This window comes from Neofelis nebulosa, chromosome 13 (genome assembly GCF_028018385.1).
Source record: "Neofelis nebulosa isolate mNeoNeb1 chromosome 13, mNeoNeb1.pri, whole genome shotgun sequence".
NCBI lineage: Eukaryota > Metazoa > Chordata > Mammalia > Carnivora > Felidae > Neofelis > Neofelis nebulosa.
The window spans coordinates 78,172,888-78,199,827 of record NC_080794.1 but is presented as its reverse complement, the minus strand read 5'-3'; the positions used below and the strand labels follow the sequence as shown (position 1 = coordinate 78,199,827).

Here is a 26,940-nt window from a genome sequence, read left to right as displayed (position 1 = left end):
CTTAGCAAAACCAAGGCCCCCAGTCCCTCCTCGACAAAGATACCTTCTTCTTAGGTGATGGGAATGAAGATGCTCTCCTAAATCACACTTGACCCACGTAGCCTTGCCTCCGAATTCGGGGCTCTGAGAAAAGAATGGCACAGGGATTAAGAAAACAGTGGCTCTCCCTGAACGTACTCTAATTCTAGGGTCCAGGGAGTTTTTAGTTCAGCTTGGTCAGTTGTCCCCAGTCGCACACTAAATCATACTGTGATAAAGGAAGGAGAAGTCTCTGTCTTAAAAATCAATTAGACACACCAAGAACTCGCAACTCTCGCAACCCAAGAGTGCTTGGTGACATATGCAAAGACCCTTCTCTTGAGCAACCTCATTCTTGAACTGGGCTAAGAGCTTTTCAATTGCTGTGACATTTTCAGCCAAGGAAAGAGTAGTTGCTGCGGACCAATGTTTTACAGGCAATTACTTTATATTATCAACGGAGCAATTCCCTGTCCAGAAAGGAACCAAAGCGATCAAGTTAAATCATTAAAGAGAGAAAGAGCAAGTGGGGAGAAAGGATTCATCTCATTAGCAGGTGCCGGTGCCGCAGGCTCCAAGGCGCACAATGTCACTGGCCCTTTAAGACAATGGCTGCGCTCCCTCCGCCACCCCCTCCCCTGGAGCTGTTGACAGGTCTAAACCTCCCTAGCAGCCCATTGTGGCCACAGTAGGAGGCACCTGCAGAAAATGTGCCAAAACCAGGCAGGGAGCAAGAGCTTTTCAATAAGCTCCCCAGCTGGAGAGGAGAAGCAACACTAAACAAGCGGGCGCAGACCAGGCATGTGATGGGAAAAGGGGTCAAAACCAGACACCTCCTATCGGCTTTCTGAGCTTTCTGAGCACCGTTCCCTTCAATTTGCTGACATCTTCTAGCTGGCTTTTCTCTATTTGCTTAATATGCTGAGGTATTTAGCTTAAAAGCACTAAATACTCCATCACGATGAGCTGTTCTCTCCCTTTCCCATTTACTGTTATTAAGGACGTTTTCCAGTATTTTCTCTCTCTTTCTGCCCCAAACTCAGATTGTTTGCTTTTGCTTCTCTCTCTCATGGCGACTTGCAGGCATTCTCCACCACATGCTGCCCGCTTGATTTTACTCATTTTTAATTCAGGGACAAACAAAGCTCCCCCAAATCCAGGAGCTGGGCTGCCTCTGTAAAGCACACCTTCCAACTGCTATAAGCACGTGTCTGGAAGCTGCACTGCATTTCGACACAGTAAACATTTATTGTGCATCTACTGTACACCTGTCACTGTCCTCAGGGCTTCTGGAAATCCAGAGGTAGACAAATGAGCTTCCCCTTTCGTACTGCCTAGGATCCAGCAGAGAAGCTAAAGAGCTAATATGACCACGGGTTTTAAGAATTTGCTTTGCACCCATGCACTTTTCTTTGTAATTCTTAAAGCTCTTTGGAGAAGAAGCAGGAGTGGAGGTGGGGAGACAGGAGGGGCGGGAGGGGGGTACAGAGAGGGACCTGGGATGTGCCAGTGGTGTAGTGGCTTTGTCCAGCCTGCCTTGAGAAGCAAGAGGACAGATTCTCAGTTTCATCTCTCCAAGCTGAGAACCTGGCATAGTGCCTCAGTTTTGGCCGTCTAATTAATCTGGCACTCCGTATCTTTATTTACACGGTGCTTCCCAGTTCTCGTGATATTTCCATCTCTTGTTTTTCTCATCTGAAGTAGGAAAGCATTATCTCTGTCTTACAGATAAAAACATCTGAGACTCGGGCAAAGCACCTTACCAGGGCCACCCAAAGAGTAGGTGGTAAGTGCAAAGGCCCTGGAGGAACCTGGCCCCTCCGCTGCCCACCTGTGCCTTGGCCTCCCTTCTGCTCTGGGCAGCCTCTTCCAGCTAGCTGTCAGCCGGCACAAACACACGCTTCGAGAGCAGCGCGGAAATGGATAAGGTGACATTTTCACAGTGAAGTTTTCCCCCCTCCTGCAGATGGAGAATGTTGGCGTGTACAGATTCTGTGGGTGTGCAGCAAAGAGCAAAGTCAAGTGTGATTCAAGGTGGGAAATACCAGCTTCAGGTAGGAAACGAACTCATCTGTGTAAGTACCAAACTGGCGTCGGAAGTAGTTACCCCTGGAATTTCGTTTGTCTAGAGACGGACTGGGTACATTTAAAGCTGGTACAGCCAGATTGAAGCACGCGTAAGATACTTGCTAAACCGCTGCAGAGCGGCTGCTTGTTCAGAGTGCCGACGAGTGGTAAGAGGTACGAGAAAAAGTATTTCAGAAGCACCCTCGACTCAGGAAATGAAATTGCTTTCGCACGGGATGGGCCACAGCCGACATCCACACTCACAAGCCGAGCTCACGGAGCAGGACCTGGCTGGGCACACACCTGTCCCCTCCCTGCCCTGCCCTGCTGGCTCTGGGGCCTTGTGTGTGTTCAGGCCTCTACCGAGGCAGGAAGAGATGTCTCTGGATCCTTCGGGCTTGTTTATGCTTTAATGTCTCTCCTCACAGAGGACTGGTCCTCTTCTTCCATTTTCCCTGGTGCCTCTCTCCAATTCTGGAGGAAACAAGTGGGCTATTCATGTAAAAAGAGAAAGAGTGAGCTGGGGGGGCGGGGGGAGATGCCACCGACAAACTCCATTGAAAACCAGTGGCTGTTCATTTACATTCACACTTTTAAAAAATGTTAACTAATGATGTTAAATGGTTTGCCAAAGGTCCTGGCAGGTCAGTTGTAGAAGTGTCATTTCTGCCTAATTAGGGCTCTTGTGGCTGCCGGGGGCCTCCCAGTGCAACTGGTGACAAGCCGAGAGCTGACAGCTTCAATTGGTGCCAATAGGAAGGTTGGACCGGTCATGTTTTCCAACTCAGCCAGGTGTTTGCTGAATGGGGGAGGGGGCCCGGGGAGATCTGAGCCCTTCCACGATCTGTCTGCTTTCACTGCTGCCTGGCAAGTCCTCTCCCTTTGCCTGTCTTGTCTTGTGTCAAGGTCAAGAATGGGCTTTGCTAAATCAGCAGTTTGGGTTATCTCTGGGAGGTCATTAGCAGTCCTCGGCCCAGACATTTCAAGTGGTCTCAGGACCCAGATGCTAGATTTTTTTCTCCCTAAAATCAGAGAGTAAGAAGAGGAAAGTTTTAGGTAAAAAAAAAAAAAAAAAAAAAAAAAAAAAAAAAAAAAAAAAAAATAGTAGGAAGAAAACAAAACAGACCAAAAAAGACTCAGAAAACTCTGCTTAGCTAACAGTGTTAAGCTTCTGAAGACATTTCATAATAATAAAACTGCTTGAAGACAAAACAGCTAAAGCATCCTGATCAATGCTTTAAATATTTCAAAGAAGGGAAGACAGTAACGAAAAAGAAATTCTGTAATGTGCAATTGGCTATAGAGTACCTGTCACATAGTAGGTGTTCAATAAATAACTTATTGCTCATTTGATTTTTCAGGGGAGAAATTTTTGTCTGAGAAACAAAGCAATTGATGGAGATCTTGCTGTTTTTCACACTTTTTAAAAAAAATTTAACTTTTTAATTTATTTTTGAGAGAAAGAGAGAATGAGAGCCTGAGTAGGCGAGGGACAGGGAGAGAGGGAGACAGAGTGTGAAGCAGACTACAGGCTCTGAGCTGTCAGCACGCAGCCCGACGTGGGGCTCAAACCCACAAACTAGCAGATCATGACCTGAGCTGCAGTCGGACGCTTAACCGACTGAGCCACCCTGGTACCCCTTTCACACTTACTTTAATTGTTCCTGCAGTGCTCTTTGAGTTTCTTAGTTGACCCAAAATACATGCTAAGTTGGAGTGCCACATGAGAGGTTGATAGGATTATTATATATATCTATATATTTTTTTTACTTTTTTAATTTTTTTAACAACTTAAGCAAGCAACCTCTGGTGCTCAGGAGCTCCAGGCTGCAGCAACCACAGACCAAAGAGGCACTCAGGTAGGGCATCTGAGTCCAGAATTTGGACTTGACCCACTGGCAGGTCCTGTGGGGATGACGGCACTCCCTGTTTGTGCCTGAATTGGATATACCTGCACTCGAGCACACGATGCACCGAGCATGTTTACTGGTCTGAAGGGAATGGCAGGATTACTGCATTTGGGGGGGGGGGGGTCAATGCTTGTGAAATCAAAGGGAAAAAGTGTATTGCAAGAAGCAATGTTTGTTTTCGGAAAATCTTAAGACCAGACCCCTTGATGTCAGTTTGGGGGGTGGGGGCGGTGGCGTCTAAAGCGATGGAGGTATCTGCCGACTGGCAGTTTTCAGCTCTCTTTCCCGCCTGCTGCCTCTGTTTGCTCTAATACGGAGCAATGGAAAATGGGGCCAGAAAGAAGACTGTCCCTGGCTGCTGATTTTATCAATGGCGTCGCATGAAGATTAAACGAGACAGCATATGTAAGCCACACATAGGACAGTACGTGGCACGTATCAGGTGCCCACTCACACCTGAGCAGAAGGAATTCTCTTTCTCCTGTGCTGAGTCCTTCATGGTCGGAAACCACGCGCTGTTCTGCAGCGTCACGTTATTTTCTCTGTACCCAGAACATGTTTGAACAAAGAGAATTCGGAGAATCGACTAATAGGCTGATCTCATGAATGATACGTGAGCAAATGAATCGAGACACATTTAAACAGTTTAGTTGCCTGTCTCCAAATCTTCCCTCCAGGACCTCCTTTGTCACTAAATGCCCTTAAGAGGTCCACTTTGCATTTTCGTCCACCCCTTTTGTGTCACGGCACATGTCCTTCTTCTTCTTCTGTGACCTTCTTGGTTCACTCCTTTTTTCCCCGGGATGTGATTTTCCTTCTAGTTCTAGTACTGACCCCGATCATGGCTCTGCCTCCCACATCCGCCTCTGTCTCTCAGATCTGATCTGCTGCATGTGATCGCTGTCTGCGTACTTGGAGGGTGAATGATTTACTGTCTGGCTCTTACGGATGCTAAGAACGGGCCACTGAAGACCCTCCTTGTGGTTAGGAAGATGAGTATGTAAAAATCATTCTGTAAGGGGCGCCTGGGTGGCTCAGTCCGTTAAGCATTTGACTTCGGCTCAGGTCATGATCTTGCGGTCCGTGGGTTCAAGTCCCATGTTGGGCTCTGTGCTGCCAGCTCAGAGCCTGGAGCCTGCTTCGGATCCTGTGTCTCCCTCTCTCTCTGCCCCTCCCCTGCTTGTACTCCGTCTCTCTCTCTCTCATTCTGAAAAATAAGTAAACATTAACAAAACAAAAATGAAAATCGTTCTGTAAGACATTAGTGGTAAAGAAAACCTTCTGCAGCAATGAAACCAGCATGTAAAAGTAAGCCATTTATTTACTAAAACTGAAACAAACCAACAAGAAGCTTTTGAAGACTCGTGAACAGAGGAAAGAACATGTGAATGACAAGACGTCTTCTGTTTTGTGGCATTAATATAGTCTGGTGGTATTTGTGATAACTGGTCCTCACAACAGTGACCTGAGGAAGGTGAAATCATGTTCAGTTGGATAGTACCTAAACCTTTCTGAAAGCAAGTCTAATCTTGTCATCCCATTGTTTGAAGCTCTCTGGTGGCCTTTTAGATCTGACTGTGGCTTCTCTTTGACCTTGAACCCTTACTCTGCTGTGCTGATCTGCTGGCAGTTCTCAGGAAATGCCAGGATGTTTTCATGCCTCAGGGCCTTTGAACAAACTCTTTCATATCCCCGGAATGCCTTCTGTCCCTGTTGTTCTCCTGACAAACACCTGTTCCTTATGCCACCTCTTCCCCAAAGCTCCTCCTGACACCCCCAAGTTACACAGACCTTTCTTTCTTTTGTGCCCCTCGACACAAAAGCACTCTTTTCTCAATAAGAATAATAATTGTAACAGTAGAAGTTCCCTTTTATCGAATGCCTTCTGTGTGCCAATGTAAGCGCTTTCACTGGCTATATTGTTAATTTCTCACTGCTCCATGAAGAAGGTGCTGGTGTCGATGTTCATGTTATTGATGAGGACCCTGGGGCTCAGACTGCCTGTTGAAGGTCACAGAGCTTGACAGTGGTAGAGCGGGACCCTCGCCCAGCCAGCATGATGCATGCACACATATGAACCGCCCTTGATCTAAAACCACCAAGCCACACTGCCTCCCATTCTAAGTGGCCACCATGCCGGTGTGTGGGTTCAGTTTATCTTCCCTCTAGATGGCGAGCTGCTGGCGATCGGTTTCACTCTTCTGTGACTCGGTGTCTAATGTCTTGTGTCGACCAGCAGATGGCAAAGACTCTAAATGTGGGTTGAATTTAATGAAATTGAATGGAATTGAATTGCACTACGTATTTGTGTGTGTGTGTGTGTGTGTGTGTGTGTGTGTGTGTCTACACACATATTCTCTCTCCCTGCCTCTCTTATTCTCTTTATATGTGTCTTTTATATATGTATATACATGTACACTATACATATTCTATATGCATACATATATAGTTATATACACAAGATACACATATGTCTATGTAGGTATGTATACATAAATGAACAGACATATATATGTATGTAAAGAGATTAAGAGGCAGGGAGAGAGAGAACCAGTCACAGTTGGAAGGAATATACATGCATTATAGTCTCTCTGACTTTGGATAGTGAGTTTATAGCCTGTGTTAACCCACTTTGTAGCATGGGTGAGACAGCACGTACCTTGACGAGGATACTCCTAAAGACAGACCTTGAAGCTCTCCAGGTTCTGCCCCCGGTGTCATATTACGTTTAAGCCAGATGGTTATCAGAGGAGGAGATGTCTAGGTAGAAGAACATTTTTGAGTTTTTTCACTATGCGTTGTCCCAGGTGTAGAGACAAGTCCTACTTTGTCCAAACACTTTTCTTCACCATTCAGTCTTCTTGAGTCTGGCAAGCATGGGTCTCATTCTCTGCACAGGTGACCACTGTGCCTCCTGTAAGGTGCTCTGTGTTATGCAGAGTGACAAGAATGACTAATGACCCAGCACAGAGAATAGCCTTAGCACAAAACCAAAAACTCTATTAGATCTAAGAGGCACCTGTGGGATCTGGAAAGTTGGGTGAAGGTTCAGGAATAGCCAGTTCAAGGGCAAAAACCTCTCTCCTGGATTCTGTGCTCATGTTATGGCTTGCTTCTAGAGGGGAAAAAGTAAGTGTGTTGTTTGTATACAAGGTGCCCATTTCTCACATTTATTTTTACCCCACATGAGCATGAAATCCCAGTTTTAAAATCAGATTCTAAAACGTTATAAGCTGTCAGGTTCTTATTGATTTCTAAAGCAACCCACTGGCCCTGGGTGATCCCTCCCTCCTGTCCTCTGACCCTCCTTCTGCCACTGACCAGTCATGCCCTTTGCTTCTCTCTCTGTTCCTTTGCTCTGTTTCTGGAACCCTTCCTCTTGGCCTTGCCAGACCCTACCCATCCTCTGAGAACCACTTAGGTCCATGAGGATGAGACCCTTTCCTGCTTTGCTGTGGCATTAATGGTCTGTGACCTTTCTGACTGAGAAGCATGGAGTGATGGCATTAAAACCTTAATATGAACTTATCTGGGCAGGCTGAGAGTCTGGGTGCTGCTCTTTAAGGAAGGAGTTCTGGGCTGAAGGCCACGGAGGGTCAGGAAGGGTGGTGGCCCGTGGATGCTGACCTTGGCCAGGATCAGCGGTGCCCAGCAGCGTTCTTAACGCCTATCTACAAAAAGCAGGGAGGGAGCAGTCATTCTGTAATTCATATTCAGAAGGCTTCCTGAGAGGGGCACCTGGGGGGCTCAGTTGGTTGCGCAACTGGCTCATGATTGTGGCTCAGGTCGTGACCTCAGGGTTCCTTGGTTCGAGCCCCACATTGCGGAGCCTGCTTGGGATTCTCTCTCTCCCTCTCTCTCTACCCCTCTCCCTCAAAATACATAAATAAACATTAAAAAAAAAAAAAAAAGCTTCTTGAGAGAGCCCTGTTTTCCACTTAGAGCTCCCAGGTCATTTGGCCAAGATTTTCTGCCCCTTGGAAGTCTCCAGAAAAAATCCCCAAAGTTGGAAATGGGCTTTCCTTTTCAAAATGCGTATCCATAAATTCGTATCGCAGCTCTTCATTTGATCTCCTTTTACTTCTCTAACTTCCTGCCTTATTCCAAGACGGACTCTGAGACCTACGCACAATCAGGTAACACGAGGGGTATCTTTGAGAAACAGGACTGGACGGAAAACGGGGCAGACTCGCAGGTGAGTTCGCAGATGTGTTCCGTGAGGTCTGCGGCATTTTCGGAGAGAGGCCACGCGCGTCTCTCGGTCTCCGCAGTGTGGGACGAAGGCGCCCGCTCCACGGGCCGGGGGGGGGGGGGGGGGGGCGGTGGGCAGAGGCGGCTCCCCGCTGCGGCTGCGCGGCGCCCCGGGTTTGGAGCCGGCTGGGGAACGTGGGCCGGGCTTTCCGGGGCCCTGTTTGCTTGAGCCAAGAAGTCCTCTCCCAGGAGAGCCCAAGACAGTCCCTGGTGAAGCTTCGTTTGGAGGCGAGGGAACTGTCCGTTCCTCGTTTGCCCGGGGCTGCAGGGGGAGGGGGGTGGTGGGCTTGAGCAAATGGGGACAGAAAGCTCCCAGGCTCCCAGCCCCCACCCTTGCCCCGCCCCCACAGTGCTGGCGGTAGTTTCAGTTTCGGTGCCGCGCGGGCAGCGGCTGCGGTGCCAGCAGTGTCCCACCCCCGAGGTGCTGATTGGGCCGCAGTTCCAGTGATGCGTGGCGGCAGCGGCAGCAGAGGCGGTGAGCCCGGCGCTGGCAGTGTCGGTGGCACTTGCACGGTGGCAGTGGCACCAGCACTGGCGGTGGCGGTGGCACCAGCACCGGCAGCGCCTGTACCAGCGGGACGCGGCACCGCGTCTTCGAAGTGGACACGTGGACACAGCCGCATCGCAGCAGCCCCGGGGCCCCGTCAGCTTCCGCATGTCCCCGGGGGACAGGTGGCCGGAAGTGGCCAGGGTGGGCTCTGCCCAAGGTGGCTCTGTGGGAGACGGAAGCCTGGGCCACCAGAGACTGTGGGGAGGCTCAGCCGAGAAGGTCCTGGAGGTTCCCCTAGAGGCAGGGTGTCCAGTGGCCGGTGGGAGTCGGACCCCGTTTTTAGTCTTGAGACAGAGTGAGCCAAGAAGAGATGAGCGACCTCACATTTAGAGCTTTGTAAGATAAGAACCAACCGGCTGGTAAAGAGAAGCTTAATTCTTCCTGGTGTGGGCAGTTGAGCCCACAGCCATTCATTTATTCCCTCATTCGTTCAGTTATTCATTGAGCAAACATCAGTGGGACCTTCACTAGAGTCTGAAGTCAGATTAGTGGCATCTGAATCTGGCTCTGCATTTGCTAGCCTGTGATCATGACAGAATTGGGTGATTTCTCTAAACCCCAGTTTCCCTGTCTCTAATATGAAATGTAAATAATATTAAGTATCTACCTCATTGGGTTTTAGGAGAATCCGATGCATATGGAATGTTTAGCACAGTGCCTGGCACTAATTTAATAGCCAATAAGTATGAGCCATGAGCTATGATTAAACAACGTGGAATGTACAAAGATTCACATAATCCCGTAGTAATTAAAACAGTGTGTGTCCATATAGTGAAACACTACACGGCCAGTGTCCAGAAGGATATACAGTTGATCCTGGAACCACCTGGGTTTGAACTGTGCAGGCCCACTGATATGCAGATTTCTTTTTGATATGTATAGTACAGTACTGTAAATGTATTTTCCCTTCCTTGTGATTTTCTTAATGACATTTTCTGTAGCTTATTTTATTGTAAGAATATAGTCTATAATACATACAGCATACAAAACGTGTGTTAATTAGCTGTTTATATTATTGCTAAGGCTCCCCAGTCAGTAGTAGCCTTTTAGTAGTTAAGTTCTGGGGGAGAGTCAAAATTTGTACGGGGATTTTCCAGTGTGCAGGGCGTCAGCACCTCTAACTCCTGTGTTGCTCAAGGGTCAACTGTACTGCATTAACCGTGGCCATCACTTGGTAGGGAGATTACGGGTGATTTGATTTACTTACTTTTCTTATTTGCCTTTTAGAATTTTTCCGGAGTATATGAACTATTCATGAGATTTTAAAGTAGAAGGGAGAGAAATCCCGTCTGACCGTCTCTTTGGTGCTTACACCTGCTCTGTGACACTTTTGTCCACCATATGCTTGAACGGTTCCAAGAGGAGCAAGGTGCAAGGGCACTCAGGGCAGCTCATTGCGTCTGTTGACAGCTCTGATTCCAGAAATTTCCTCCTTACGCTGTCTGCTTGTATTTTCTAACAGTTGGGGCTCATTCATCTATTCATTCAACCAGTACTTATTTTTTTTTTAATTTTATTTATTTATTTAAAAAAAAATTTTAACGTTTATTTATTTTTGAGACAGAGAGAAACAGACCATGAATGGGGGAGGGTCAGAGAGAGGGAGACACAGAATCCGAAACAGGCTCCAGGCTCTGAGCTGTCAGCACAGAGCCCGACGCAGGGCTCGAACTCACGGATCGCGAGATCATGACCTGAGCCAAAGTCGGCCGCTTAACCGACTGAGCCACCCAGGCGCCCCCAACCAGTACGTATTAACTACCTCCTATATGCCAGGTACTGTGGCGAGTTCCAGGGAGACAATAGTGCATGGAAGCCAACAGAGTCCCTTCATGGAGCTAGTAATTTAGTGAGGTCCTCAGACTATATAGCCCAATGACTAAATAAATATGTCATTACAAATGAAGAATCTTTGAAATGCTCTGAATCGAGGAGAGCACACGGCAAGAGATCGGGGAGGGAGTCCTGGAGGGCATCCCTGGGGCTAACATGTAAGCGGGACCATGAATGGTGTGTGGATGTTATGGGGGTATGGGCAGGGGGTGAACAGTCCAGAAGGAGGAGCAGAATCCGCTTCCGGGCCACATGGTCATTTCGTTGCCTTTTCATGTGTGAGCCTTTCAAATATTTGAAAATGGCTTCTTCCCCAGAGTCTTTCTGTTTTACTTCTACTCTCTTCAGCTTTTCCTCCTAGGATGTGACTTTACAGCCTATTGTCATTCTGAGACCCAGTTTTTGGTGCCCCCTCTTCTTATAACTGTTTTGAGCTCTAACTCACATACCATGCCTTTCACTCATATAAAGTGTGTAATCCTGTGACTCAGTGTATCACAGAGTTGTGAACTCACAAACTGTGAGATCATAACCTGCGCTGAAATCAAAAGTTGGATGCTTAACTGAGCCACCCAGGAGCCCCTGATTCTAGCCCAATGTTGCTAAGGTTTGTCCATGTTGTAGCCTGTGTTAGTACTCACTTCTTTTCATTGCTGAATAATATTCTAGGGTGTGGACATATCACATTTTGTTTATTCGTTAGTCCACTGATGGACATTGGGGTTGTTTTCACTCACTGGCTGTGATGAATAATACTTACAAGTTGTGCAGATGCATGTTTTCACTTCTCTGAAGTATATACTGAGGAACTACTGGGTCATTTGGTAACTCTGTGTTTCACTTTTTGAGGACCTGCCAGACTGTTTTCCAAAGCCATTGCCCCATTTTGTGTTCCCACCAGCAGCATATGAGGGTTCAGATTTCTCCACATCCTCACCAACACTTGTTATTATGTGTGTTTTTAAAGTTTTTATTCAAATTCTAGTTCACATACAGTGTAATGTTAGTTTCAGGTGTGCAAGGTAGTGATTCGGCACTTCCATACCACACCTGGTGCTCATCACAAGTCCCCTCCTTAATCCCTATCCTCTAGTTCACCCGTCCCCCCACCCACCTCACCCACCTCCCCTCCGGTAACAGCCAGTTTGTTCTCTATTGTTAAGAGTCTGTTTCTTGGTTTCTCTCTCTCTCTCTCTCTCTCTTTTCTCCCCCTTCGCTCATTTGTTTTGTTCCTTAAATTCCACAACAGTGAAGTCACGTGGTATTTGTCTTTCCCTGAGTGACTTATTTCACTTAGCATACTACGCTCTAGCTTCATCCACGTTGTTGCAAATGGCAAAACTTCACTCTTTTTACGGCTAATATTCCATTACATCTGCTCTGTCCATTCATCAGTTGATGGACATTTGGGCTTTTTCCATAGTTTGGCTATTGTAGATAATGTTGCCATAAACATTGGGGTGCATGTATCCCTTCGAATCAGTATTTTTGTATTCTTTGGTTAATAGTGCAATTGCCGGATTGTGGGATATTATCTGTCTTTTTCATTATAGTCATCCTTGTGGGTGTGAAGTGACATGTATCATTGTGCTTTGATTTGCCTTTCACTGATGCCTGTCGATGTTGATATCTTCTCCTGTGCCTCTTGGCCATTTCTGTATCTCCTGTGGGGAAATGTCCATTCAGATCCTTTGCCCATTTTTAAATTGTTTGTATCTTTTTATAATTTGCTTATAAGTGTTCTTTATGTATTACAGATACATATACTCCCTTATCAGATACATGATTTTCAAATATTTTCTCCCATGCTATTGGTTGTCTTTTCACTTTCTTGCTAGTGTCTTTTGAAAGCACAAGAGCTTTAAATTTAGATTAAGTCCAATGTATCTATTTTTGTCTACTTTTTGCTTGTTCTTTTGGTATCCTATCTAAGAAACCATTGCCTAATCTAAGGTCTCAGAGATTTATGTCTATTTCTTCTTCTTTTGTTTCTTCTAATAAGAGTTTTATAGTTTTACCTGTCACATTTAGGTCGTTTGTCTGTTTTGAGGCTGGTTTTGTATGTGCTGTGATATAGAGGTCAGCTCACGGTTTCGTCTGATACTCAGTTGTCCCAGCACCATTTATTAAATATGCTCTTCTGCCTCCCACTAAATTGTCTTAGCGTCCTTGTCAAAAGTTCCCTGCTTATAAATGTGAGGGTTTATTTATGACCTCTCAAGTTTGTCCCATTGATCTGGCTGCCCTTAAGCAGTACCGTGCTGTCTTAATTATTGAAGCTCTGTAGTAAACTGTGGAATTACAAAGTATGAGTCTTCCAACTTTGCTCTCATTTTTCTAGATTGTTTTGCTACTCCGGATCCCTTGCATTTACATGTGAATTTAGGATTGGCTTGTCAGTTCCTACAAAGAAGCCAGCTGGGATTGTTAGCAGAGATTGTGCTCAAACTGTAGATCAGTTTGGGGAGTATCGCCATGCCAACAATGTTAAGGCTTCCAATCCATGTACATAGGATGTCTTCCCATTCACTTAGGTCTTCTTTAATTTCTTTCAACAGTGTTTTAGTTTCCGGAGTGTAAGTTTTACACTTCTGTCGAGTTTATTCCTAAATATTGGATGGTTTTTTTATACTACTATAGATATAATGGTCTTAATTTCATTTTTGAATTGTCCGCTTCACATCCCTTTTTAAATGTAGTCCTTAAAACCACTGGGCTGTGTACAGTGGGATTCACCTTACGCTTATGGACACAATTCCATGAAAATAACCCAAGACAAAGTTAGCTTTTGATGGGAGGGGATGAAGTGGCGTGGGGCGGTCTACACAGCAACCTCACACCTTTGACTCATGTTAACAGAAAACTATCGTACCTTTTCAAGTCTTCTGGTGCTTGTGCCTTGCTTCCCACACTGGACACGTAGCCCTGGGGAGCCAAAGGTAGTACGTTGGCCTTTCCCTTTCATATTTCTAGATTCAGCCCATTGTTCATAGATGCTGAGATTGTTCTGGATGCTGATTCTGACCCTGGTCATGATATCTTTGTCCTCCAGCCTATCCACAAATGAAGCAAACACACCCTCTTTAAAGTTTTCATTCAAGCCAGTGATAAAACTAATCAACAGGACTTTGCCAAAGAGAGAGGCTTGAGGTCCTGAGCTCAGCACCTCTCTCTGAGATCATTGAATTTCAGCCTCTGAATAACAGTATCCAACCAGGCCCCAAGCTACCCACTGGTCCTTGTACCCAGTTCAGTATTCCTTGTGTCCAATCCATATGGCAACCCCACTGAATTTCTCAAACTCCCTACTGAGTTCATAAATCCTTGATCTACTTCATTTCTACCAGTCTGGTAATCCTATCAAGAAAGATATAAGATTTATCTGACAGAGCTTTTTCTCTGTGAACCTGCACACGTGCTCATGACTGTTGCTTTCTATATGCTCATAAACTGTAAATCTCCTTTAATAAGCCATTTCTGAATCTTGCGTCCCAAACTCACAAGCCAGTTCTTCTCTTATTATAAGAGAATTAACCTCAGATGAGGAAACAGGATTACATGGGTTAAAGTCATGCATAAGGCTGGTAAGTGTGGAGGGAAGACAAGAACCCAAGGCTCATGATGACTTATTCTGTGCCCCCTCCACTCATGATGGAGGAAGTTCCTATGTGGACAATGATGGGCGCAAGTGTGAATGTGGGAAGATACTAGAAACTCCACGTTCTCAGGTGAACGTAGGTGTTCACTTTACTGTGCCCAAAGTGGAATAGCACACCAGAGGATAAGCAGAGCATGAAAAGGGTTCTTTTAAACCACACCCATGGCATCATATTACCTCATTTAATTCAGGCTCCTCTTTGGCCTGAATTATCTGGATTTCAATAGGTGAACAAGCATCTATCTACTCATATTTTTTCTAGGCCCCATCGTAGGCTCTGAGGCCCCTGAGATGTAAGGGGCACAGAGGTGGTTTACAGGTGAGTCCAGCTCTGGGCTGCCCACAGTGGGCACTGTGGTAGGACTGACTTGTCATCCCAACCTCCTGAGGCCCAGGGTTTCCTCTCAAGCAGTCAAGATGGCAAGTGACTCAGGTGAATCAACACGGAACCACAAACCAGTCAATGATTATTAATTTATCATCTATTATGTGCCAAGCGCTGATCTAGACATTAGAAGACAGCCATGAATAAAACATAAAAATTCTTGTCCTTATGGAGCTTACATTCATGTGTCCGCATGCGTGTAAATCTTAACAACCATGTCAGATGATACAGAAGAAAACCTAAAGCTGAATAGGGAATGACGGGGTGGACACGGGGCTAGAGTTTAAAATAAGAAGTCCAGGAAGGCCTCACTGAGGAGCTGACATTTGAGCAGCAACCTGAGGAGGGTATGTGATCAAGTCATGTGGATATCTGAGGGAAGAGCACCTTGGGCAGAGGAACAGCTCGCGCAAAGTTCCTGAGGTAGGAGTTGCCTGCGTGTTGGAGCTCCAGCAATGAAGCCACGTAGCTGGGGGATGAGGCCCGACGGTGCCTTGTAGGAGGCCAGCTTCTCCTCTGAGATGGGAGGCCAAGGAGTGGCATGATCCAACTTACGTGTTTGAAGTGCTTACGCTGTGAGTACAGTTTGGTGGGCAGTGGGGTTGGCAGAGGAGAGGCAGGGAGGCCTGTGAGGATGCTTTCGCAAGATACAGAGACAGTGCTGATTCCGCTTAGGGTGACGGGGTGGCCGTGATGAGATGCAGACAAAAGCTAGAGGGGAGGCCCCGGGATTTGAGGCAACTGGACGTGGAGTGTGGCAAAGGGAAGGCGAGAGCCAGGCCGGCACGTTGGGGCTGAGCAGATGGAAAGATCGAGTCGGCAGTTACGGAGGTGCAGACGGCTGGGGAAAGGCAGGCTCTGGGAGGAGGGGGCTGGGCCACTGGTTCGGGGCCTGTTTACTAGAGTTGCCACCCGTTAGACATGTAGCTGGAGGTGGCAGCGCCCAGACTAGAATTGTCAGCGTGGGGTCATCGCCCACATAGGCGGCATTTAAGGCCGTGAAGCCGGAAGAGACCCCCCCCCCCCCCGCCCAGGGAGAGAGTGTTGATAGAAAGAGACGTCTGTGGACTAGTGCCTAGGCCCTCCCACGTTTGAAGCTCCCAGAAGTGAGAAACAGCCGGTGAAGAAGTCTGGGGTGCTGTGCCATTGATGGAAGTGGGAAATCAGGTGTTATTTTTTTTTTTTAATGTTTGTTTACTTATCGTGAGAGAGGGAGAGGCAGAGAGGGAGAGAGAGAATCCCGAGCAGGCTCCACGCTTAGCTCAGAGCCTGATGCGGGGCTCGATCCCACGACCCTGAGATCATGACCTGAGCCGAAATCAAGAGTTGGATGCTTGGGGCGCCTGGGTGGCGCAGTCGGTTAAGCGTCCGACTTCAGCCAGGTCACGATCTCGCGGTCCGTGAGTTCGAGCCCCGCGTCAGGCTCTGGGCTGATGGCTCAGAGCCTGGAGCCTGCTTCCGATTCTGTGTCTCCCTCTCTCTCTGCCCCTCCCCCGTTCATGCTCTGTCTCTCTCTGTCCCAAAAAATAAATAAAAAACGTTGAAAAAAAAAAAAAAAAAAAAGAGTTGGATGCTTGACTGACTGAGCCCCCCAGGCGCCCCCCCAGGTGTCCTGAAAGTCAAACCAAGCAGGTATTTCTAGGAAGACGGGGCGGTCTGCCATGTTGAGTGGTGCTGATTGGTCACGAGGGCTGACGTATTCACGACCTTTGTGGCCACACCAGTGGCAGAAACAACGGGCAGGCGCCACTCCTGAGTCCTTGCGCAGGCCGCGTACATCCTGCATCCCACCACCCCACCCCACCCCCGCCCCCGGTGACCACAGTGACTGTCCTCTGCACAAACCCCCAACTCTACCTCCCACCTCTACGGTGGCCCCTAAAATGGCAAGACGAGTCTCTTCCTCTCTGACGGTCTTGCGTCAACAAGTGTCTTGCTGACCAAGATGTTTGGCAAAATGCAGAAAATGTATTGTCTTTCCTTGGTTTTCTGTGTTTTGCTGGTGAAGACATATTTGCCTCATTCTAACGCAGCTGATTCAGTACAAACCTATCGCTACCAATTAAAAACATATGCCTTATTTCTGAGCACGTACGGTCACATTCAGATCTCCTCACAAGGTACATTTCCAATACACACGTTATTTAACATAACGACACCCCCATACTGTTACCGTTATTGTTGCTCTACGTTAATGCTCTGACATGAACATAATGTCACCCCCATATTGTTACCGTGCTCTGCGTAGCTCCTACCCACCCTAGGTAATGAATAATGGGCATCGCTTTTTCCCTCTTTGTTGGGGGTAGGGGATGGGTGGATCCAGGAAATCTAAGTGGAGCTGTATAGATAAGAGGGGTGTGGGGGTGTGCGGAGTAGATGATGGGCACTGGGGGCAGAAAGTATGGCAAAAGCAGAATTTTGGAGCTGGGAAAATGTGAGTCTGGAACCAGTAAATAACCACTGTGGGTGGGGTGTAGACTCAGGGAACACCGGGCCTGGGCAAGCTGTCCGTGAGGAAGAGGAAAAGTCAGGGGTCCCCAGGTCGTGGGGGTAGGGCCGTCTGTAGGTCTTTCCCAGAGAGAATGGAGCCAAAGTAACCGGTCAGCTGTGAGCACCAGAGAGGCCCAAAGACAGGCAGCGAGGGCTGGTGAGGGGTTAACAGGCCAGGGGAAGGGGCTCCCCAGGCGGGGTTGGCAGCCGGGGTGACTCCCGCGCCAGGAGGCACACGGGGGTGTGATGGAGGTAGGTCCTCCACCATCTGGCATCTGCTGTTTCCCTTTGCTTTTAATTTCTATCCTATCAAGATAAGTTTTGCTTTTCATACTCACTGATTGTACGGAACCACGATTTATGGATCACATACTGCCACGTTCCCTGTTCTAACATTTCTCATCTCTGACAGGTACATTTTCCCTCGGGGACATCGGGTCTGTGTGTTGTGGGGACGTGCTGTGGCCCTCGCTTTGGTGGGGGCAGCGTGTAGAGATGCACCTGTGTCCCCCTTCCCAACACCACTGTGGTTATGCCTGGCATCACGCAGCTGAGCAGAATGGAGAAAAGAATGAGTGGGTGACGGGGGGCTTCCCCTGAAGGGTGCGGCTCCCTGGGCTGAGGCAGAATCTTCCGGGGGCCAAGAGGGACAGTAAGGCTCATAGGTGCTCAGGGGGATGGAGCTCTAATCCAGGGCAAGGAGTTCAGACTTTATTCTGTGGCTCGGGGAGCCCCATCCAAGCTCTCGTGGAGAGGACCCATGTGATCAGGTTTGTTCCTACTTGTCGCGGTGTGCGACACGGGCGAGATGGGTAGGGGGTGGGCATGGGGACGAGATGGGGCTAATGCAGCAGCCCAGGCAGGAGGTGATGCGGACCTCACCCTGCAGAGACACCGGAGAGGACGAGGGAGCTGGAGACGAGCGTCATCGTGGAGGTCGGGTCAGCGAGAGTCGGCGTCTAATTGGCTGCGATGTGAAATCCAGGAGGACTGCCAGGTGTCTGACCCAGGCAGCCAAATCCATGCTGCTGCTTTCACCTCTCACATGGAACGCAGCGAGGTGATCTTAACGGCATCTTTGTATTCCGCAGATTATCTTGAATGACCCAGGCTTTGGAGGCAGAGGCGTTGGGGGGTGGGGCATAGGTGAAGAAGAGGGGCCTGAAACATTCAAACAATGGTCTCAGTTCTCCCCTTCTCTTCATTCTGCTGGCAGCCTGGCATGTCGCCAGCACAGGGAAATCTGAAACAGAATCATTAAGTATAGATATAGGGTGCCATAGCCGGCACTGGATTTCCTGTGCCAGAGCCATGGAAGGAGTGAATAGCACAGCATCCTGTCCCTGAACTTGACAGCATCAGATGGCTGTGTTGGGGGGTTAGTGCTCAGCACACTAAGCCACCCCCTTCGTTCCTATTGTCTCTGTAACTCCATTGTTTTAAGCAAGCTCGCTTTGTAGTCAGGGTTCATTCACTACCGACAAAGCCTCTGTTAGGAAAAAATAGACCTCTGAAGCTTCTAGAGAGCTGGGGAAAAAATCACAAGCCACCAGCGATGCACGTTTCAATTCCAGATCGCTAGGCAAAAAAGGCAGATGGCGTTTCTCCATTTGTTAATTGTCTAAAAAAATAAATAAAAAGCCAATCTGGACGGAGGACGGGGGAAGGAATAGGTTCCAGTAATTATTGAATCCTGCCTGACTCCAGAATACGGTTTAGAGTTAGCAATCCGGATAATTCTGGCCAGCTACGGACTTCACTTTCAACATTCAACAGTATAGTTGATAAAACGGCGGAAAGATGCGAGACATCCGTGTCACGACCTGAGTTGCCGAAATACTATTTTGGTTCTGTCTGCTTCGGGTGACTGGATTTTCTCCCCCTCACCGACCAGTTTGGGAATTATTTTGAAACTGCCCGAGGATTGCTTTTCCCACCCGAAAAATAAACTCAGCTGCAATGAAACAGCCGAGCACATGGGCAGTTGGAAGCATTTTGTAACTTTGAGCATCCAAAGGGGTCCTTTAAGCCATGGTCCAGAAAACTCTGTTGAGGCTTCGAGGCAACCTTAAGCTTGGCATTTCTTACTAGAAAGACTTCTGTCGCCCTGAAAAGAAGGAAAACGTCCATTTAAAAAACATTCCTGCAGTGAGCGACAGATGTTCCTGGAGCCCGCGGCCACACAGGCTGTTCGGATTGGACTTCAGATACTGTCTCATGCCAGCGAGATGTCATCTCGTAGGCCTCCAGTCACTTCACGTCACGTCAGTCGGGTGCTGCTAAGTCAGGAGCCTCAAACATAAAGCACCTTATCCACTGGCTCCTTCAGTGAAGTGATTCGGGCACTGGGAAGTCGGGGTTGGTCCTGAGAACTGGCAGCGGTGTGTGGACGCCTGGGGTGAGCAGCGCCAGGGGAAGCGGCAGGGTCCTCACCCTTGCCCGCGTTACCTCGGACAGTCTGCTGGCCTGAAACGGGGCTCGTCTCCCAGCCCCCTCCCTGGGTTTTCGGTTTGCGTGCTTTTTTGTTTTATTTTTGCATTTTGGGTCTGCGGCAGAGGAAGTTCACGGGTGACCCAGATTGGGAGAGGACGGCTGATTCATGGGCTGCGGGGTTCACGGCGATCTCGAAAGTCTAAAAAGAGTTGAAACTGCTAACAAAAAATAACAGGGTAGGGGCGCCTGGGTGGCTCAGTCGGTTAAGCAGCTGACTCGCGGTTTCGGCTCAGGTCATGACCTCACAGTGTCGTGAGTTGGAGCCCTGTGTGGGCTCTGTGCTGACAGCGCAGAGCCTGCTTGGGATTCTCCCTGTTTCTCTGCCCCTCCCTCGCTCACACTCTGTCTCTCTCAAAGCAAATACATAAATAAAAATAGGATAAGGATGCATTTAGATTCCTGTACTTTGGTTCAAAAGCAGAGGGTTTGCATGTGACCTCAGCTCCCGTGCTGCTGTCCGTGGGAGAGACGGTCTGTCGCCAGCTATTACCCCCTCGTGCGCAGAAGCAGAAGCTCGCCCTTCTATTCTTGATGCGTCAGCTTTCCTGACAGTGTGACGATCATGTTCTCTCACTGAGGCTGAGGGCAGAGACACAAAGCGTGCTTAAATCACAGGCATGGGACCTAAGGACAAAAGGCCACTTTTCCCATGACTATAGCAACCAGCCTTCTCTCTCTCATTCCCACTCAGACTCTGCTTTCGTTCCAGAAGGCAAATGGCAGATTGGAAGGGAATAGGCCCAGTACATTCTGGCCTGGCCACAGAGGGTGACCACTCATCGATGGTACCATCTAGGTGTTCCAGGGAATGGAAAGCAGGCCCCGTGAGGAGCTACGAGAGTGGCTAGCCTACAGGGAACACCTCCTGAATCCCTTTATGTGCTTTATGTCACGTAAACATCACAACCAACCTACACGGGAAGGGTCGTTACTTTATGCCTAGTTTACATATGAGGAAACTGAGGCCCAGAGGTCATGCTTTAGTGGCAGACACAGACTTACATGCAGAGATTTGGTCCCAGACCTGCCACATGGACTCGTGATGGACGTGAACACGTACAGTCTGGATGAAGAGGCTTATGAAGGTTGATGAGGGCAAGCTGACCACTTCCTTAAATACCTGAAGGAAAGACAAATCAGAATTGGACTCCATATAAAGACAGACCAGTTAGAAGTTTCCAGAGCTGGACAAGCTACCCTGCTTCAGGTTCGAGAGAGGGTGAGAGCTTCTTAGTCCTGGAGGATCCAAGCAGAGGCTAGGCGAGGTGATGCAGGCATGAGGCCCCTCTGGCAGGCGGCGGGGTCGTGTGGAGCCCTGCGGGGGTGGCCTGAGGGCCAGGAGCCCTCACCTGAGTCTTATGAGACCTGGGTGTGGGCCCCCCGAGGCCTGCGTAGCCTCAACCTACCTGCCTTGTCTCTCTCTCTCTCACTGTTCTCTCTGTCTCTCATTCTCTCTCTATCTGCTTCAGCCACTCTCCTCACTCAGCAACCTGTAGCCACACCAGCGTTTCTGTTTCTAGAAGAGGCCAAGTGCTGTCTCACTCCACAGCATTTTTGCATAAGCTGTGGCCTGTGCCTTCTCTTGTTCACATGGCCAGCTCCAGCTCCTCCTTTAGATCCAACTCAAATGTCACCTCCTCCAGGAAGGCCTCCCTGACCACCTTATCCCAAGTAGCTCTTCCCCAGTTAAGTTCATTCCTGTCCTCATGTTTGTTTCCCTCATGGCACGAACTTCAATCTGTGGTTATCTTTTTCGTTTTCTCCATAGAAAGTAAGTTCCAGGGAGTCAGGGCCTCACATTTGTCTTTTCATTAATATATTCCTGATCCCCTAGCACAGTGTCCGTACTTGTGCAATGAATGAGTGAATGGCCTTGACCAAATTACTGTGGGTCTCAGTTTTCTAATCTGTTAGATGGGGAGCAGCTGTAGAGGAAATCTGATTAGTACAGGGGTTCTCAACCTTGAACATGCACCACAACCATCCGGAAGGCCTATAAAAACAGATTGCTGGCCTCACCCCCAGAGCCTCAGGTCTGTCGTGGGGCCAGAACTCTGGCATTTCTATGAGTTGTTGTTGCCGCAGGCCACAGAGGCACACACTTTGGGAACTACTGGATTGGACGATCTGCGGGTCCCCTGAGACGCTCATTTTTTAATTTTTCCAAATCAAATAATGAATATGAAAGTGCTCTGCGTAGAGAAACAGTATATATACACGCAAGAGCTCTTTTGAAACATAACTTCACCTTCAAACGTGGAAGGGGAGGGAGGTGGTGGAAGGAGGGGAAAAATCCCGTTCCAATCACGAGGGATTAGCACCTACCGATGGCGTTGATAATGTCTATAATGGCGAAAGGTCAGTTAAATGAAGCCCGGGCGGCCGGGCGAAGGGCCGAGCGGGTCTCTGGGAACAAGGCTTGCAAATGCAAGGCTGCTACAGCCCGCGGGTTTCGAGAGCGCTTCCCGCCAGCTCAGCATTTAATCTCCACCTCGGAGGGTAAAGCTAGAGAATCAACAATTAATAAGGGAAGTGAGAGTCGAAAGCAGGGGGCAGCAAAACAAAAGAAGAAACCCCTTGTGACGCCCAGGATGCACCTGATGGCCTGGAGATTTGCCTTCACCTGGCTAGAGGTTTTGTTTGTTAAGTGCGGCTCAGAGTTCACACTCTGCTGAGGTTCCCCAGTGCTCTTGGGTTGCTTTCTTCTCTCCTCTACACAGCTGTCCACCAACCACCTGCATCCCTGCCCAGGGGCCCTCTGCAGTTGGACCCTAAGGGCTTAAGGGGCTGTCTGCCGTCTCTCTGAATTCCACGTTCTCCCAGTGCTGTTTACACCCAAGCGAAGCATCAGTCTGGGAGAGTGTCTGCTCCGTGTGAAACCACCTTTATCGGGAGGGGTCTTCTGGAGCAGACGCAGTAGCAGGGGGCAGCCTGGAGAGGCGCCAGAGAGCAAAGAGCAGTTCCAGCCAGGGTGCAGCTAGTCCGTGAATCAGGACTCCTGAATCCCAGAAGTGACACATTCCTTCCACGGGCAGTCCCCTGCATGGCTGAAGTGTGCCGCCAGAAACATCCTCCTCATTCTCATCGTGGGTACTTACTGTATGCCAGGCAATGGGCTGTTCACTTTGCTGGACCCTTCCATTTAGTCCTCCTCTTACCCTGAGAGCACAAGTACTAATTTTGTCCCAATTTTCATAAATGAGGAAACTGAACCTTAGAGAAATTTAGAAAGTTGATCAAACTCAAGCTAGAAAGACGCAGGTCTGGCTTTGAATCCAGGGGTGCCTGACTCCAGAGCTTTCCCTTAATGAACGGGACAAGGTCCCTCTCTCTGTGTGGAGGGGTGAAATGGAACCCCATTAGCAGAGAGCTACAATTATGAATAGTCCCAGTGGTGGTTTGTCTTGGATTCTTCTCCCGCACATTAACTGTCCGTCTTGACCTGCCTCACCTCTCCACCCTCCGCTGGGGGAACCCCACTTAACTGTTGTCTGGTGGGTGGTGCCACCGTGCCCTAAACCTTTGCTGCTACAGGGGAAGTCTGAGCATGACATGGGAAGGTGGGAGAGGGGATCCATAAATAAATGCGGCACAGGAGAGTGACTTTTATACATACAAAAGTCAAGGACCACCTGGACTTAAAAGGCCATCTGTCCTCCAAAGGAGGCACTTTTAGAATCTTTTTTTTCTTTTTTTTTTTAGTTTATTTATCTTGAGAGAGACAGACAGCATGAATGGGACAAGGGCAGAGACAGAGGGAGAGAGAGGATCCCAAGCAGGCTCTGCCCTGCCAGCACAGAGCCCCACGCAGGGCTTGGACTCACAAAACTGTGAGATAATGACCCGAGCCCAAACCAAGAGTTGGATGCTCAACCAACTGAGCCACCCAGGTGCCCCGGGACTTGCTGGTGCTTCTAATGTGCTCATGAGGTCATGACAGCGCTCAACTTGGAAATCAGCCTGCTACAATATTACATCCCAAAGCACATACATCAGACCTTAAAAGGATTGCAGTTATGTGGGTTTTTACTGAAGGTGTCTACGGGTGATCAACAGAGGAGGAAATTACATGGCCCAGCTTTCCTCTAAACTTCCCCCAAATCCTCTTTAATTTCCCAGCTGCTCCCCTCCTTCCCAGCCCCCCCAAGGCCAGAGGTATACCTATTAGGCGGTAGCAGGAAGGGCACACTTAATCCACGAATTCTGACGGGTTGTATGGCCTCCCAGAATGCCGTGCTGGGAAAGACCGCAGGACAAGGGCTGGAGTCAGTCTGAAAGAGGGTCATGATCGATTAGTGATGCCTGCCACGGCAGTGATGGAGGAGGCGTTGGCAGCCTGAGGATCACAGGTCTGCTCCAAGCTTGTGTAACCGTGGACAATTCAGTTCACCTCTGCGAGCCTCACTTCCCTCGTGGGCAAAGTGGCACAGTCACGTGCATGTCATAGGGAAATTGTGGCAGGGCACTGACCTGCTAGGAGAAATGTGCCGTCCCAGGACGTGGGAGTATCACTACTTCAACAGATCGTGTCGCTTGGGGTCTTGGCAGCTTCCATATGGCATGCTCAGCTTGATTGACTGGAAGATGCTTTATATATATATATATATTTTTTTTTTAAGTTTATTTATTTACCTGGAAGGGGGGAGGGGCAGAGAGGGAGAAAGAGAGAGAATCCCAAGCAAGTTCCACACTTTCAGGGTGGAGCCCGATGCAAGGCTCGAACTCAGGATCCATGAGACCATGGCCTGAGTGGAAATCCAGAGCTGGCTGCTTGACTGACCGAGCCACCCAGGCGCCCCCACCCGAAGATGTTTTGATAAAGGGACTGATCGCAGAGTTGTGGGTAGGACTGAGGTTAGTACAGCACGGCTGATTCAGCCCTACATCCGCCGGGGTGAGAAGAGGGAGCCAGTATGTGGACCCGAAAGCAGATAATCCCTCGGGGGGCCCCACTGAGAGGAGCTGTGACCACTGGGTGGAGGGGCCACAGCCAGCTCACGGTGACCCCGTGGAGGGGAGTCACACATTTCATATCTCACCTCTCTTGTCCCCGCCTCCCTCCCTCCCTCCAGGCTGTGCACTGGCTGAGCCAACCACAAATCAAAGGATCCCTGTGGTGCGTTAGGTCTGGTCAGCCTCTGTCTTAGCTTGGACTCTAACAAATTTATGAACTCAGTGGTTTACCAACAACGGAAACCTATTTCTTACAGTGCTGGAGGCTGGAGTTCAGAGACCAGCAGTCTGGCCAGGTTCTGGTGGGAGCCCGCTTTCAAGTTGCAGATGGCTGACTTCTCAACGTGTCCTCACGTGGCGGGAAGAGAGAGCTCTGCTCTCTTCATCCTCTTATAGGAGAACCAGTTCCACCGTGGGGGCTCCACCCTCTTGACCTCATCCAAACCTAACTACCTCCCTAAAGCCCCGCCTCCAAATACCATCGCTTTGGGGATGAGGGATTTTTCGAGGACACAGACATTCAGTTTGTGACAGCCTCCCTGGGGAGAGAGCTGAGCAGCCAATGCATCTGACTAGCTGTATTCATTTTCTGCACCTATGTAACAAATTACCATGTACTGGGGGGCTTAAAGCAGCAGAAATTTGTTCTCTCACAATCCTGCGGCCAGAAATTCAGAATACAGCCTCCAGGGAAGAATCCTTCCTTGCCTCTTCTGGATTCCTGTGGCTCCAGGTATCTCTTGGCCCACACCTGTGTCACTCCAATCTCTCCCTCCATCTTTCCATCATCTCTGTGTGCCTTCTACATGTGCCTCTTATGAGGACACTCATCATTGGGTTTTGGGGCCCCACCTGGATAATCCAGGGCGATCTTACCTCAAGATCCTTAATCACATCCACGAAGACCCTTTTCCCCCAAATATAACACTCACGGGTTTCAGGGATTTGACGGACACGTCTTTTCGGAGGCTTCCATTCAACCCACTACCCCGGCCTTCCACATCTGACTTTTGTTGCCGAGCTGTGAGAAGCAACTGAACCTTTCTCCTGAAGGCCCACCCTTAGCCCCATGACTTGTGTTCGCCGCTTGTCTGCTCTAACTAGATAATGATCCTTAGGTTGGGACAGGAAAGGGAGGGTCCTCATTTCACAAAGTGCTTATACATTATGGTCTTTGTCAAATCACGTATCCCCTGTGAGCCCCTGTTCTACATCTCTTAAAATGAAGCGGTGAGATTAGGTGATGTCTAAAATGGTCTCTACCTCTAGGATCCCGTATGCCGTAACTAATGTCGGGGTGAGGTGGATGTCTCCCTGGTAACCTTGTGCCCACCACTCCTGGCCCGTGACCTGCTTGCTGGCACTGGGGTCACGCTCAGAGCCACAAACATCTTCGACCTTTCCGGACCACCGGGGGTTTTCATCTGTAGCCCTCTGTCAATCACAAAGAAACGACCCAGGGACGACGGCCTGCGTCTCTCACACAGGAGCCAAGGCCCACAGGTGCCCTCCCTGGTAGCCTGACGCGGCTTTTAAGCTCAGGCATGTTGGTTTAGCTCAGGTTTCCAGCCAAGCGATTCTTGAATCTCTTCGTGCAGCCAAGTGTGACGGTGACACCATGACACCTTTTCTAATTGTGTTTTAATTGACAAGACTTGATTTGATTATAGAAGCCTACACTGCAGTTGAAGGGCTTGTTAAAACATGTATTAAATCCAAAAGATTGCAATGTTTCGCTGTGTAATTATGTAAACAGTCACGTAAATGGAGCAGTTTACAGTCAGCAGGAATGCGTTTTCAATAGCTCGGTAGCAAACTGGCGTCACTGATCAGGGGCAGGTGAATTTATTTTCTTAAGCATAAACGCAAGGTGGTATCCCTCCCGACCTCAGCCAAGCAAGCTTTTTTAATTTTCTCCTTTTGTGTACATTTCCCCCCTGAAATCTGTTGTGATGGTAAGCAGTGTTTCTGTGTCCTCAGGGGCACGTGAGTTCCCCATAATGGGTAAGGAAAATAAAATGTGCCACATCTCTGAAATGTTGAGATTTCTCAGCGACACAAATGATCCAGGCATTAAAAAAAAAAAAAAAAAAAAAAAAAAAAAAAAATCCCCGACTCAGGTTTTTTTTTTTTTTTTTTTTTTTTTTTTTTCCCGACTCAGGTTTTAAAATAGGAATAGAACTACCTTAAAATTCCCCATAGTTTTAATGAAAGTGTCCATTGAATTTACTGAGGATAAAAGAGTGATTTACCTCAAAACCTACTATCTCTGCCTCCCCAAAGGACTTACGAGGCTTGCCCATCGTTTTTGAACTTCAGAATAAATGAA

The 26,940-nt window shown here is 48.5% G+C and overlaps 1 protein-coding gene and 1 long non-coding RNA gene across 2 annotated transcripts in view; one reads left to right on the top strand and one right to left on the bottom strand.

The window, feature by feature from the left end:
* Nucleotides 1–26,940, top strand: part of HSPA12A (heat shock protein family A (Hsp70) member 12A) — a 166,840-nt gene that overhangs the window by 12,108 nt on the left and 127,792 nt on the right. The window contains exon 2 of the mRNA XM_058697886.1: nucleotides 1,985–2,072. Within this exon, the coding sequence (XP_058553869.1) occupies nucleotides 1,985–2,072 (88 nt within the window). The remainder of the gene's footprint in view (nucleotides 1–1,984; nucleotides 2,073–26,940) is intronic.
* Nucleotides 19,988–24,076, bottom strand: LOC131493432 (uncharacterized). Its single transcript, XR_009252668.1, has 3 exons — nucleotides 23,820–24,076; nucleotides 20,661–20,778; nucleotides 19,988–20,237 (listed from the first exon to the last, which is right to left on the bottom strand). It is a non-coding gene; the product is annotated as an uncharacterized LOC131493432 (long non-coding RNA).